This window comes from Trichechus manatus, unplaced genomic scaffold (assembly GCF_000243295.1).
Source record: "Trichechus manatus latirostris isolate Lorelei unplaced genomic scaffold, TriManLat1.0 scaffold00078, whole genome shotgun sequence".
NCBI lineage: Eukaryota > Metazoa > Chordata > Mammalia > Sirenia > Trichechidae > Trichechus > Trichechus manatus.
This window is the reverse complement of record NW_004444014.1, coordinates 4,234,942-4,250,571: the sequence shown is the minus strand read 5'-3', so window position 1 is coordinate 4,250,571 and position 15,630 is coordinate 4,234,942. Positions and strand designations below refer to the sequence as shown.

General features: G+C 37.7%; 1 protein-coding gene across 2 annotated transcripts; it reads right to left on the bottom strand.

The window, feature by feature from the left end:
• Positions 1 to 503: 503 nt before the first annotated feature.
• SYT4 (synaptotagmin 4) lies at positions 504 to 8,416 on the bottom strand. Of its 2 annotated transcripts, none has more exons than XM_004380895.1 (4): positions 8,172 to 8,416; positions 4,390 to 5,204; positions 2,481 to 2,601; positions 504 to 880 (listed from the first exon to the last, which is right to left on the bottom strand). In XM_004380895.1, exons 1-4 carry the CDS (start codon positions 8,203 to 8,205, stop codon positions 573 to 575), a joined length of 1,278 nt encoding a protein of 425 aa, XP_004380952.1. In that variant the 5' UTR covers positions 8,206 to 8,416; the 3' UTR covers positions 504 to 572. The 2 variants fall into 2 exon arrangements, with proteins under 2 accessions (XP_004380952.1, XP_004380953.1); XM_004380896.1 differs by having other exon boundaries at positions 4,390 to 5,150.
• Positions 8,417 to 15,630: the final 7,214 nt, after the last annotated feature.

Genomic DNA, 15,630 nt, shown 5'->3' with positions numbered 1-15,630 from the left:
CTTTTCAAACAAACCTAAGTTATTCCCTTTATGATAAAATTGTATCAAATTATTACAAACCAAAGAGAAATGGCCACATACTTTTATATGCAGGACAACCATTTGCACATGACATAATCAGTAAAAAACAAACTAGAGCACATTTCTTCAATATCTTTGGATTTAAAGAAAAATTGATTTCCCCAAGCTAAAGAAACACAGATGAATTTTCATAAGAAAAGACATACTTTTCATTTCTAAATCAGAACAATCACATTATCTTCCAGTGATGTGTTCCAATAAGGTCAACACCTTCTAAACCACACCCATAACTTGGAATCACGGTTTAATACTCATAAAACACCTGACTACTCTTTTTTATATCACTGGTAGCCTTCAAGGGAAACTGAATATCTTATGAAAATTTTCCAATTTCTCTGAATAAAGGGGGGAATTATCATGATACACGTTTACAGTTACTTTCTGGTCTACTAATTCAATCCATTTCTAACAAAAAAAATTACATATCACAAAGAAAGAGAATTGCTCCTTGCCTAGTAAAAATCAAGTAGTTCTAGCTCATGGCTAGGAGGCTAACCATCACAGAGCATATGCCACTTGGCAATTTGTCTCCTGGGGAAGTCACAGATCTCCTTCCAGTGCTCACCACCGCTTCCTTCTGCTGCTGCTCCCAGGACCAACCGCCCAATCACCTCATTCCGGGATCCCCTCTCGGAATCCAAAACCAGAAATTCCACACTTATCTCTTCAAGACCCTCACAAGGAATATCAAAGACAAACAGTTCATTGAATACTGCATTGGGAGTGCATTTCTTCACATGAGTCTTCTTTTTGGAGATCCTCTTTTTGGCATAGTACAGGTTGACCTTTACGTAGGGATCTGCAATGGCAAATAACAGGCATTATACTGGCAGGACTTGGCTGAAGAGCTCACCTCAAGTTTCAGAGCCTTTAGAAATCATTGCATGGCAATGAAATGTGATCGCAATGAAAATGAGACAGAGTGCAAACATGGACAAAGCCTGGATTTTCTATCATCAACAAACTGTAAATATGCAAGCAAATGCAACATAAGAGAAAACTCTAAACCAGAAGGTCGGGAAGGAACTGTAATGGTAGTGAGAAAAGATAGCATAAAAGGGCATAAAAAATAGAAAAGGTGTTCTATGGACTCATTCTGATTACTAATAACTCATTATGGAGAATGGGTTCGGAGGAAAAACAGTAGACGACATCTGTCACTATGATTTTGGGTCAATCTTTCCACCTCTTTGGGCTTCAGCTGCTTTCTTCTGTTGAACAGGGATTTGGTCTCCACAATGCCAATGCCTTTCTTGGCTTTCCTGTTAACGTGGTTCTTTAATCACCTGCTGGGATTGCCTCCTATTTCTAGGTGTCAATTTTCCCTGTGTTACCCTTCCAAGAACTTTGTGTGAATTTTAGGATCGTAGTACTTGATCATACATTTAATAATATTCTTTTGGCTATTTCTTCTGGTTATGTTATATGAGCTAATTTTAGCCTCCTAATGGAGACCTATAAAACTATATTTTCCACTTCCCTGATCAAATAATAATAATAATACATCACTAGTACTAGTACCGGTTGCCAGCAAGTCAATTCCAATGCGTGACCACCTTGTGTGTTGCAGAATAGAACTATACAGGGTTTTCGTGGTTGTGACCTTTTGGAAGCAGATCACCAGGTCTTTCTTCTGATGTTCCTCTGGATGTATTCAAACCATAAACCGTCCCTTACTAACCAAGTGATTAACCATTTTTACCACTAATAAATCATGAAATGATATTTAATGAAGAATAATTTTCTAATTCATATAATGCCCCTCAAGGTAAGTATGAATATATCCAATTTTCACAGAATTTAAGAAATATACTGAAGGTTGCTTAGCTAAGAGATGGAAGGGTTAGGATTTGAATGCAGATCACTTCTATTCAGTTCATTCTCTTTCTCATCTTGCAATACAATACGGATTTTCTTTGTAAAACTAGTTACGAAATGAATAGCTAGTTTTAATTCTTAATTAAAGCAGACGCATAAAGAATTAAAGATATGATATAAAAAATCAACAGAAGAGTAAGGGCAGGGAGGCTTAGTTAAAATAGTAAAATAAGAAAACCCTTCTCCTGAGTCTGAATTTTATTTCCCTCACTGTGCTTTTGGCATTGACCTCTTGCTTCTGCATTCATCACCGCTCATTGCTCCAACCCCATTCAATCAGCTTCTACCTGATGTCTAGCTTTGACTTAGATCTGAGAACTATATAGATTTTTTTCTTCTCGCTAATGACATCAACTCAGATTAGCATTCCATCAAATTATAAACAGAAAAAAAATTACATCACCTGTGATTGTGAATAAAAGGTAAATCAATAGCATAGACCAATCTTAATTGTTAACTATTTGGCTCAAAGTGTTCCCCCGTTATACACTGAGCCTGAAGTTTTTCAGAAGCATTCTTACCTGAAAGTCCAGACACATCAGATTTAGGCAGGTGTCGAGCTTTTAAAACAACCACAGTGAGAGTATTTGTGGTGGACTGGTAACAGAGAGAGATCAATAGCTCACCCCGTCCTGAAGACTTCTAAACAAATGAAGAGATGCGTTATAAATGTTGTCCTTCTCTTTTTCTTTTGTAATTTAGAATTCTAAAAATATTTAAAGCAATATAATAACATTGTCGGACATCTAAATGAAATGTTCCTGCTGATTTTTATTTTAATATGCTGAAGAATCTAAGAGTAACAAAGTTTTCGTGCAGCACTCTCACCTCCTAAGGACAATTGCCTGCCATCTTGTGGTCTTTTTTGGTACTACAGAATGTTACAACGTGCAATGTTAGGCACACCCATTACTAGAAATGTTTAAAAGGATATTTAAAGTACAGCCTACACTGGGGTATTTGCGGCTTTTGCATTTTAGTTACAGCTCTACTACTTGCATTTGTTAGTAATAATAAAATTATTTAATCATTTGAATGGGTCTGTGTAGAGAAAAGTTACTCATCCTTACATTGTTTGATTTGATTTAAAATTCTTTAGCATTAACTTTATTGAAACTGGGATTCAGACCAACTGAGACTTATCTTGATCTTAACACTGCTCTGGGTCAGAGAGCTGATGGAGTTAAAATTCTCTACCTTCCTCCATAGGCCCCATTTAATTCAAGGAATGAATTAAGCATTGGAGAGAACTGCCTCAGAACTTTCAACTCTGTCTTTGGACAATGTCATAGGACTCTTCTTTTCATGCTACATAGATATACTTGTGTTTTTTTTTTTTGTTTGTTTTGTTTTGTTTTCACTTTAAAGATACTATGAAAGATGACTAAGATCTCAAAGTAGAAGTTTCATCTGGAAGTAACAAAATATACGTTTGGGTGTGTGGTTATAACTAAGAATGATGGTTGGGCCAGGGCTCCTAGAACTGCAATAGATATTCAGACAAAGGTTGGCATGAATAAGCCCTCCAAGGAGAAGAGGAAGAAGGGGATATATCTTTATGCCCACTGTGCCATTAAACATCCAGGTATCTCAAACAAGCTACAAGTCTGTGGGATACAAATAAGTCTCTAGGGTTTGTCTTTTATTAACTTCAACAAAAAGACAAAAGGTGAGGAGATTTTCAAAAACAGCCCTAAAATATGATTTTTTAAAAGCATAAATTAGTCTGTTTAAGGTATTCTGTACAATCATGCCACTATAGACACAAGTTACTCTTAAATATCAAGATTGGAATCAACTGAGTCCTGTGTTTAAAATAAAAATAGAATAGATTTACTGAATTGATGTCTCATTGTTTTCCAGTATTCCCAGAGCTACCAAAGTGGATAACTACGAAGGCATAATAGCTCACTTCCTGTTACACAGCGTAAAGATAGACATTTATAGTTCAACGCGATCTGATGCTTCCTCTTTGAAAAGCAATTCTATTAAAAGTCAATAAAAGTTCCAAATCCTCTGAAAGAATTGATTTAATTTTAAATTTCAGTTTCAAATGTAATTTTGCTGACTTTGAAAGATCTTTTTTAATTGCTTATGAATAAGAAATAGTTGCTTGTATTTTACTCCAAGCTCTAGTCTGCCAAAATACTTATGATAGAAATTAATAAAAATAATTATATAAATGATACTTAAGTATTCATAAAGGATGTCTATTTTATATGATTAAGACACTTTGAACATTTCAGTTGTGGGTTAAATTTTCTTTCATTGTTCTATTCCCTTGCTCCCATTTAATTATGATTCATAATCATTAAGCATGGTAAAGATGATACAATGTCACAAACTAATCATTTTGATGAAAATCCCCAAGATACAAAAAAGCTACATAGAGATTGTTTATAAACACTTTAAGCACTAAGAATGAATTACCCTAACATTTCTCTTGATGATCTCTCTGCTCATTAACATTTTTCCATCAGATAATTCAATTCCTGAGAGAGGAATAAGGACTTCCCCAATGATATCATCTCTTGAAAACCTGTCAAAACTCAAGATTGTGAAGTGCAGGGCCAACTCTTGGATCTGGGTGTAAGGGATCCCATAGAATGTAAAGGTCTCATCAAAAGCTGGGTCCAAGGTCTTCCTCAGAACTCTGGTTTTCACTTTATGCTTCTTCTCCGGGAGGATCGTCATTTTGATGTACGGATCGGAGGTCATTGACTGCTCATCCATGGCCGGCAAGCCTCGGGCTTCCTTGATATTTACCACAAATGCTTTCTTCTCAAAGTTGTACTCTAAGGAGAAGAAGAGGGTTCCCAGCTTCTCTTGTTTCTCTTCTGAAGACAGTGAAGTGCTGGACTTTAAGCTATCAGGGGACACTGCCTCTTTCTCCCCTTCTGGAAAGAGCTTCGGGGTCACATTTTCTAGATCAGAAGAGCTGCCAGCTTTGAGATTTGTTTTGGGAAAATTGCCATTGAGATCTCTCTTCTCAAGGTCAAGATGCAATGAATTCTTTGGCACAGCTGGTTTATTCTTTACATCATTTTTTTCATCTGCTCCAAACTTCTTTTTACTGTTTAGGTTTTCAGGGTAAATATCAACCCCCTTAAGGACATGCACAAACTTGTATGGAGGAGTCTTGTTAGACTTTGATGATTTTCTCTGACAGCAGATCCATGCAAACAGAGAGACTGTGAAGACCAGTCCAAATGCACTGAAGATCCCCACCACAGTGGGGATTTCATCTGAAAAATCAAATGACCAATAATATGCATTAAAGGAGCTGAGTTGGAGATATGAGCCTATCTGAAAAATGTAATAGATCTGGCAATTGTTGTATGTTGGACAGACTGAATTACTTCCTAACTATTACAAGTATGAGTTATGTATACATTTCATACCATTTTCAGGTATAAATACATCCCCTGTGTGACATGCAGAAAAAAAATAATACAGTATGATAGAAATTCCTTCATTTCAGTAGTTTTTAACAAGTAAAATAAAAAGGTAAAACTGGGCCTGGGTCTGACCTGGGAGTGAGGATTTAACAATCCTGACCTATCTACTTTTTTTTTTTTCTTCAGATTACATGAGACTACTACAGCATAATGGGTCAGTACTAATGTCATTGATATTCTGATGCTTTTCAGAAGCATCAATTCTTACTGACTATGAAACTCTAAATGCACATTCTTCAAATACCAAGAGATTCTGTATTCTTAGCAGTTCTTTATTTACCCAGGATTCAAACAGCAAGCGTCTACAGACTCAGTGGTTTATGCAATTTTAAGAAATGATAAAACATTATCTGCCATTGTCACAAGCTCATTAATCATTTCCATCCCAATTATGAAACAGTGATAGGAGAAATGTGTACATATTGGAAAAAAAACATCAAAAGACATGCAACAGGATACTAATATAATATAACTTATAACATTAAAAACCCATTGTATTCCAATCCAAAATTCCTTACTCAAACAAGCACTGAATTATCTAAAGTGCGAATTAGACTTAAATAAGGTAAAAACAGAAGAGTGGTTATAAGTGAATCATCATTCCTTAACACGTAATGAGAAAAGTAAGTAAGCATAGATAACTTAGAATTCAATTTTATCCATAACTGATTTTTTTTTCCTATCACATTTCTATTTGGAAAATGGTAATCAAATTGAAATTGGCATCTTTCCTTGAATGAGGGCACATTAAATTACTGACATTAGGTAACACTGATTATCCATGAAGCTTATGTTCCATATGTAAGCATATTTCTCCAGCAAATGATTAGTAACACCGGGTAGGCAAAAGCTGTATTACTATATGTGGACATAGTGCATCAATCAAAGTGAATATAACTAATGTAATATTGTCTTAATTTAGGTCCATTTCCATTTCTTATTCCACATAGTGACTAATAAAGTTAAAAGTTCAAGTTAGGAAAGGGTTAAGCCTTATTTAAATAATCCCAAGAAGACCAATCTTTTGTTACTCCCTTTCTCCATCCTCCAAAATCTTCTGTCCACCTACTTCATAATCACAAAGCTGAATTCAAAGAATGTAAAATTAAGAAATGACAAATAATAGAAGTATCTGAGAAGATTAAAAAGCAAATAAAATAATAACAAAAATACAAACTCTGTAGTATAATGATATCAAGAATCTCAATCATGTAGAGATGAAAAATGAACCTTTGAATTCCTCCATAAAGAAAAAGCAGTAAATGCTACAAAGAAAGAATGAGGCAAGAGCTAAAGAGAATCAGCGAAACTTGTTATCAGCTTTTCAGTTTTTCTTTCTATTCAAGTCTTTGTGGGGAAAGAAAAAAAAAAAAAAAACAGTCCTGGACTCACTAATAATCCAAGGCCAGAGAGCAAAAGCAAAGTCGTGAACTAAGGCAATTCTTCAGCCAATGCAAGAAGAACAATCAAAGCAATAGAAAATGGTTTTTCTGAAAAGACTGATGGTTCAAGGCAGAACATATTTAAGTAGCACTGTCCCCCTAAAATTCCTCAGTATTAGAAAATTGCTCATGTCTAAATCAGAAATTTAGAATACATATCACAAGAAAATAAACCCAAACACCTCCCCAAAATAAAACGCATTTCTGAATATAATAGCACAGATTATCTCTACACAATATTTATGTCAAATGGCAAAACAGTCAATGTAACAAGGAAAGGCTCACCTACTCTCGATGTATTCTCCACTGATCAGCTTTTGAGAGCAAGGATCGCAATCATTTCACTCAGTCTAATAACAATTATCCTACACTTGTAGATGCCGCTTCTTATTTGCAAACTCCTATAAAATTCCTTGCTTTTTTTTTTTTTTTTTTTTTAACTACTTGTAAAGTAAGTAAAACTCTGATCGGTTGCCTTTAGGGACCTAATGGGACTTTAAAAAACTACTTTTTTATTCTAAAAAGTGCATCTGATTTTATTTACTGAAACAAAAGTAGAAGTATGGTGCCAAAAATCTGATATAGGAAAAGGGAAACTGAACTAGAAAATAGAAGACCTAATTCTAGTTTCCAGCACCTTTTAGTTGGCTGTGTAGCCTGAAACACTCCTCCTCACCTCTCTGGGCTTCGGTTACCTTACTAGTGAAATGAAATGGGCTGGGCTAGACCATTTCTAAAGTCCCTTTAACTCTAATGTCATAGGATTCTGTGTCTTTCACTAGCAACATATCTCAAGGATACAAAAAATATATATATATCTTTATGGTACATTCTGTAATAAAATATACATTCCAGGCCTCAAATATACAAGTTGTTTTATACAGAGATCAAACCCTTATGTAACCACACATACATTTGGCTTCCTTTGCTAAGTTAAATACAGATTTACCTACAAATAAGAGTCCCCTACAAAATAAATAAATCCAACAAGCAAACAACACACCCCTTTTCCTGTCTTCAGGGCTTGCTACAATTTACAGAGATACCTGAATCTGAACATTCAGGAACTTCTTAGAGGTGAAATCTCCCTAGCAGAAGGCAATTTCAAAAGAGAAAAATACCAAGGAAGTAACAGCAGAGATAAACCACGATTGTCCGCTTATTCTTCTAATTTTCCTTTCAGATTAACCACCTAGGAAATCGATATTCAACACACAGCGGGGGTGGATGGCGGGTGGTGGGGGGGGGAAATCCCACCACGGAGTATTCAAGGAACAACCGCAGTTATAAGTTGAGTTTGGAACTCGCTTACCAAATTCTTCCCGGCTGGTAGCGATCGGAGCCATATTTTTGCTGCGTGCTCTGTCCGAGGTGCTGAACGGAAAACTCCCGAGCTTGGTTCACTTTCCTAGAGCCAAAGACGCCGGCTTTCCGGAGTGCTGAAAACAGCAGCGCAGAGCCCTGGGGACCTGCGTCTGGAACAGGGAGGAGGCAAAGACGAGGTCCACTCGCCCTCGCGCAGTGATTTGTCACCCCTGTTCGTGTTTTGGCTCATCTGAGAAGCTCGTCTCCCAGACTCCAGACGTGGCTGAAACCCGAATTGACGCAATCCTGACGCTACAGGGCTGAAATCAGCCCTTGCCCCCATCCCCTCCTCCCTCCAAACCTTCCATCTCTCCCTCCTTCTAGCTTCCTCCCTCCTGTCCTGAGGATTCAACACACACTCATCAATTATTTTAACTGTTGGACTACTGGAGATTAGCTTTCCTATTCTGTGGGCGCCCAGAGGCACACAGAGATCCCTGTCAGTTCCTAATATAAAATTGCTTGATCTTCTAGATGAGTAAACGTGTGTCTCTGAGTTATCAGAATAATATGATTTACACAGATTAAAGGAGGAGTTAGAAGAGGAGAAGAATCGCTGGTGGCGCCGTGATCAAGCGCTGGGCTGCTAACCAAGAGGTCAGCAGTTGGAACCCACCAGCTGGTCAGCGGGAGAAAGATGTGGCAGTCTGCTTCAGTAAAGATTACAGCCTTGGAAACCCTATGGGGCAGTTCTACCCTGTTCTAGAAGTCACTATGAGTCGGAATCGACTGGACAGCAAGGGGTTTTGTTTTTAAGAAGAGGAAAAACTTCTGCATCAAATGACCCATTGTAAAATTCAAGAACAGATGTTCCTGTTTTTTAAATTTCCTTTGAACTATTATACTTATGTCAAAAAAATCCACTGCACATTGATTCACTTTAAATAAAATAGCAATATCCCCACTATAAACCCTTATTTTATATATATATATATATATATATGTATATATATAAATATTTTTCTGATGCTGTCACTCCATTCAGGACTATCAGCTCTCTTCCCTGTAATATCTGATATTTGATCGGTTCAAGTACTTAGGAACAGATGGTAATAATTCCTTCTGTATTCAGATTCACTCTCAGTTATGATTTTTGCATATAATGAAATAGCTTTTGGAATGACATTTATGGTTAAAAGTCCTGACTTCTAGTTGATTCGTGCAAAATAGTTGCAAGACCAAGACAAAAATCTAAAATGACACTGAATATTATTGGTTATTTTCAAAGAAAAATATATTTTTTTTCTTCTGAACTGATGCTATCCTTAGGGGCAAGGAACTGGGAAAAATATAGTGTCAGATTCTGATTCATTTGAATCTGAAGAGTGAGCCTTTTTAAAACAAATGTGTAGCAAATTTCCAAAGGAGAAAACAGGCTGTGACTCCAACTGTCAATTATTGCTCCTCAAAGAAATTCTTTGCTCTGGAGCTCAGCAAGCAAATACTGTTCTGTGTGTGATGAGACGGGGTAGGAGGGCCAATGGGAGAGTCTCAGAAAGTACTGTACAAGTGACAGATTCCTGTCCATTGGAAAGTAGCCACCCTGGGCGTCAGGGCTGTATCTGGGGAAAACTTGGCTTCAGTCCTTTGCATCATGGAAAATTTTATAAACCAAAGTCTCTCCCCCCTCCTTTCTACCTGCCCCCACACACTTGGCAGTTTAGCATTCTTCTAACAGACTTTTTCCCCTTGTACCTTCATGCTATGAAAACACACAAACTGATGTACTCTATTTGATTTTTTTTCTATTGTCAGATTGTGCTGTTTGCGTCCTTATCTTTCCAGTTCATTCAGATTAGCTACATCTTCAGTGATGCATGCACTGGTGGGATTGTCCCTAGAAATAAACATGCATTAGATGAAAGAGAGGGTGGCATTCATTTGAGATGCATATCACAGGTAGACAAAGTATCTGTTATGAGGTTTACTCAAGCGTGTTTTCTAGCTAAGTTTTTATTAACATATGGTTAAACTCATTTGTTGTAAACACAAGTACCTTATGAGTATGTTCTATATAAATTAGTATTCATTAATTTTCTCTTCAGATGGTAACATGCTGTCATCTAAAACCTGCCTTGTTGTTGTTATGTGCCATTGAGTTGGTTCCCACTGTAGCGACCTTACGAACAACAGAACGAAACACTGCCCTGTCCTGCACCATCCTCACAATCGTTGCTATGTTTGAGCCCTGCCTGGATTATATAAACTCTGTTTCACAGAATCCGACCCTATTCTGAACAGTCTCATTTCTTGAAGATACATTGTGATAAGATTATCTCTTGCCCAGAGCTAATGCTATTGTGTATGTAGTAACTGTTTCATTGCTTGCTTTAAAAGCAAACTGAGAATAAATGTTATTAATGAAAATGACTGAAGTTTCCCTCATTTTCATTGCTAAATAGAGTATTATTCTTTACCTAATCTCTTTAGATAAGCTTCTAGCAGAACCAGAAGAGAGTGGGCAGGAGACCCCACACAAAGAAAAGCAGGTAAGTTTTTTTTTTATTGAGACTAATACCCTACCACATGATTGTATTGTTCTCTTTAGAAATAGCAACCAAGTAATCAATTCACTGACATGCGCAATACCACTGTTGCGCAGAGATTTGGGAGGAGGGGTTGTTGCTAGGTAACCAACCTTTCACCACCCAAAACACACAACCTCAAACAAGTTCCTGCCCTGGGAAACACAGACCGTTTTGTACAGGAGTCAGTGTTTACTTCAGAATGATTCTGTGCTGTTGAAGCGGTTCAGTGTTTACCCTACTTTATTTCCGATTGCAAACGGCTATATATACTTTGAGAACAAGAAACAGAACATCTGAATTCAATTTACTTTTAAGAAATCCAGTTGAATTGAAACACTATTGATAACTCAATATATGGTTGTTTTTTATTCTATTTATTCACCTTATTTAAATAGTTTAATATATAATTTTATTTATAGCATTTTTATGTAGTTTATTAATTATATATTTTAGTCTTATTTTCTCCATTCCCTTCTTTAAAAACATTTATGGATGTGATTAGAACCTTCTGTTAAGCAAAAGAAAATTTTAGGCTTTGAATATATTGCAACAATGTTTAGCAACACCCAGATTGTGAATACAAAGGCATTCTTCTGGTGAGTGGGTGGAATAGAATGGAGTATCTGATAATGGATAACTGTTGCAATGTTCCATATCATTCTATTAAGGTTGCTGACTCTAATGCTAATGGAATAGTTTTATATTGCAAGCAAACCCATGTCAAAATCCTGCAAGACAAATGCTTTCCCAATTGGTACCTTCCAAATCCCTTTACTATGCACCGTTTCTACATGTGTTTTCCTTCAGCATATTCAATATTTACTGTGTGCCAGCCTTTCAAAAGGTTGGCAGTTCAAAGCCAACAGGCACTCCTTGGAAACCTTATGAGACAGGTCTAATCTGTCCTATAGGGTGGCTATGAATGGGAATCAACTCGATGGCAATGGGTTTCATTTTTTGTTCCTTTTTAATGGCTCACAAATAGAAAATACATTAGTCTAAACCAAAAGAAGTTTATAACGTCCTTACCTTTCTTTCAACACATACTTATTAAACATGTACTGCTTCCTAGGTTTTCTTGAGTGGGGAATTTATATTGGCAAGGTGATAAAACATATCCTTGCCTTCACTGAGCTTACAAACTGCAGGAAAATTTGAGAGTCTTTCCTCTAGAACTGAGGACAAACTGTTGAGAGGATTATTATACTCATAAGTGTTTCACCTGGTACTCTTTACTAAGCCCTGGTTAGCAATATTTCACGTGCACCACCCTCTATCCCACCCAGTCTGATCTCATTGACCGTTTTCTTCATGGCTATGGATTTATGATTCTTATACACAAATTGCATTCTTTGCTCCCCTCTGCCTGTCCACATCATCTCTTTTCTTTAAGAATTAAAGTTTAATTTATTTTATGAATTATCTGACTTACAAGTGCTCATGGATTTCTTCTGATTTAATTCTTATAGCACTATCCCTGGAGTCCCTGAGTGGCTCAAACTTAAGCACTCAGTTGTGAACTGAAAGGTTAGAGGTTAGAGTCCACTCAGAGGTGCCTTGAAAGAAAGACCTGGTGATTTACTTTTAAAAAATCTGCTATTGAAAATCTAACTAAGATAGAATTTGGTACCTGGCGAGTGAGGTGCTGCCCTAACAGATACATAAAATGTGAAAGTGATTTTTAAACTATGAATGGGTAGAGGCTAGAAGAGTTTTAAAAGGCCTATTAGTAAAAGCCTAGATTGCCTTTAAGAGACTATTGGTGGAATTATGGACATCAAAGACAATTCTCGTGAGGACTCAGGAGGAAGTGAAGAGAGCTGTTACACTGGAGATAGAGTAGATGGTGAGAAGCAGCAGCAGAGAAATGGCAGCAGCAGGCATATGGCAGCAGCAGAACCAGGAGACCAGTGCGAGACAGTGCTGGAGCCAACCCACAGAGCGAGAGATCTGAGTCTTTGTGCAGGAGGCTTCCTGGTGGAGTAGGGTGCCTCCAGGCATTTATTGGTGGAGCTACAGAGCTTTGGAACACTTACCCCAGAAGGGCAGATGCAGGTGGTGAGGACTGAAGGGTTGGGAGGCCAAGGAACCGGGAAGCAGAAGCTGAAGAGATACGGAACACTGGAAGCAGAGCTGCCTCAGTCTCAAAGGGTAGGGCCAGGATCTCTGGGGTCTCAAAGGGTGGAGCCATAGCCTCTGGGCTGTCAAAGGGTGGGGCCACAGCCTCCCAGGTTTCAGAGAGTCAAATCTTCACCAGCTCGGTACCGGAGTGTGGGGCTTCCTTTCACGAGTGCCAGTGGGATGGGGCCAGACCTGCTGCCCAAAGCTGAGGGGGCGGGGCTGCTATGCCCAAGGGACAGAAGAACAGATCCTGCTGGGGCCAAGGGTGCAGAGTCACCACTCACATGGACTAGGAAAATGGGGCCACCCAAATTCCAGGAAGCAGAATTGCCATTCCAGTGGGCCTGGGAGGTGGAGCTGAAGCCCAGTGCCAAGAGGTCTCCACCCAGAATCCGGACAGTATGGCCAACACCCAGATTCTGGAAGGCAGGGCCATTGCCTAAGTGGTCTCAGAGAAAAGAGGATTATTTTCAAGCCTTGAGAGCTAATGTAATGTATTCTGCTGATTTGGTCGGTGCCTGTTATCCATTCTTTTGCTCCAATTTCTCCCCTTTGTAATGGAAATGTCTACCTTGTGCCTGTTCCATCATTGTACTTTGGAAGCAGATGACTTGTGTTCTAGATTTCACAGATGAAGAGGAATTTTGCAGAAGATGAGATTTTGGAGTTGGAGTTGATTTAAGACTTTTGTTATATGATGGGGTGAATGTGTTTTACATGTGGCAAGGACATGAATTATGGGGACCAAGGGGTAGAATGTTATGCATTGAATTGTGTCCCCCCAAAATGTGTGTCAACTAAGCTAGGTCATGACTCCCAGTATCGTGTGGTTGCCCACCATTTTGTGATATCCTATGTGCTGTAAATCCTACCTCTATAATGTTGTGAGTCAAGACTCAACAGCAACGGGTACTATGCGGTGTGATGTTAATGAGGCAGGTTTAGAGGCAGTTATGCTAATGAGAGAGGATTCAATCTGCAGGATTAGGTTGTATCTTGAGTCAATTTCTTTTGAGATATAAAAGAGAGAATCAAGCAAAGAGGAGGGGGACCACATACCACCAAGAAAATAGTGCCAGGAGCAGAGCTTGTCCTTTGGACCTGGGGTTCCTGCACTGAGAAGCTCCTAGACCAAGGGAAGACTGATGACAAGGACTTTCTTCTAGAGCCAACAGAGAGAGAAAGACTTCCCCTGGAGCTGACGCCCTGAATTCGGACTCCTAGCCTCCTAAATCATGAGAGAATAAACTTCTGTTTGTTAAAGCCATCCACTTGTGGTATTTCTGTTATAGCAGCACTAGGTAACTAAAACAAAACCTATGGAAGACAGTTTTACTCTGACACACATGGAGTTGCCAGGAGTCAGAACTGGCCCAACGGCAACTGGTAGTGGTAGCACTATCTGTAATAAAGTCCTTTAAGTCAGCTTGATATACACTCGATCTACGTGCCAACAAGTCCCAAAAAGATAAACCAAAGAGCTCCCCTAATGCTCACCACAAATATTCACAAGATTCTTATTTGTTCCTTATCTGCTTTGCTCTAAATTTTTCACTACTCTTGGCTTCATTTTACTTTTATATTTCAGGTTTGCCTTTAAAGTATGGCATTTGAATCAACTTCTCCAGCTCTTGGATCTTTGTTTGCCAACAAGAATCTTGAAATAGAATCATTCTACAAACTTTTCTCATTTCACTTTACCTTTTAAGTGTTTCTTGCTAGCTCCTCATAACACATCCATTCCCCCTCTTCCATCTATTCCTAAGTGTAATCTCTTTTAGCCTTCCATTAACAATGAAAAATTGGGATATTTTATGTGTGTCTTGAGGAAGTGTGGGAGCAGTAGAAGTAGACTCAATTTTCCATCTTAAATAGTGGAGATTTAACCGTTTTTAAATTAATTGATAATTTATGAAGTATATATTTATTTTCAAAATGTAAAGAGAAACACTAAGACAATTATATTAGATCAATTTTATAAATCACTAGATACTATCTATCCTAACATAAAATAACTATAGCAAAAAATAGGAATCAAGGGCAAAGCTAAAATGATCATAAACAAAGAAAGAAGATAAACTAAGTAAAATGGAAGAGAGTAATGCAAGACCACAGAATTAGAAGGAAAGAGGAAAGGAGGAAGTTAGGCTAAATAGTTGCCTATGTCCGGGATACAGCATAGGACAAGAAATAAAGGAAAAAAGAAAGAAAAAAAGGAAGGAAGGAGGGAAGAAAAACTATAAGAGTAGAGAAGTAAAAGGAAAGGAGAAAGGAAGAAGGCAGAGAGATGAGTGAGTAACAAGGAAGGAAGGGAGGGAAGGTGGCAGCATAAGAAGGACTGAGGAAGGCAGGAAAGAAGGGGAAGAAGAAGAGAAGAAGGGAAGAAGGAAGGAAGAGTTAAGAGAGGAAAAGGAGTATTTTTTGTTTTTTTCTACTAGGTGTGAAATGGGTGTAGTGATAATCTCATCATTGTTTTAATTTGAACTTCCTTAATGCCTAATGGTAATGAACATCTTTTCATTTGCTTATTTGCCATCTAGATATCCTTTTTGTCTGTTCAAATACTTTGCCTCTTTTATTAATTGTTTGTTTTGTTATTGTTGAGTTTTGAGATTTCTTTATTTCTTCAGGAGGACTTTTATATACATAAGTCCTTTGTTGGATGGGTGATTTACAAACATTTTATTGCAATCTGCATCTTGTCTTTGTATTCTCTTGACATTGTCTTTGGCAGAGCAAAAGTTTTTAGTCTTGAAA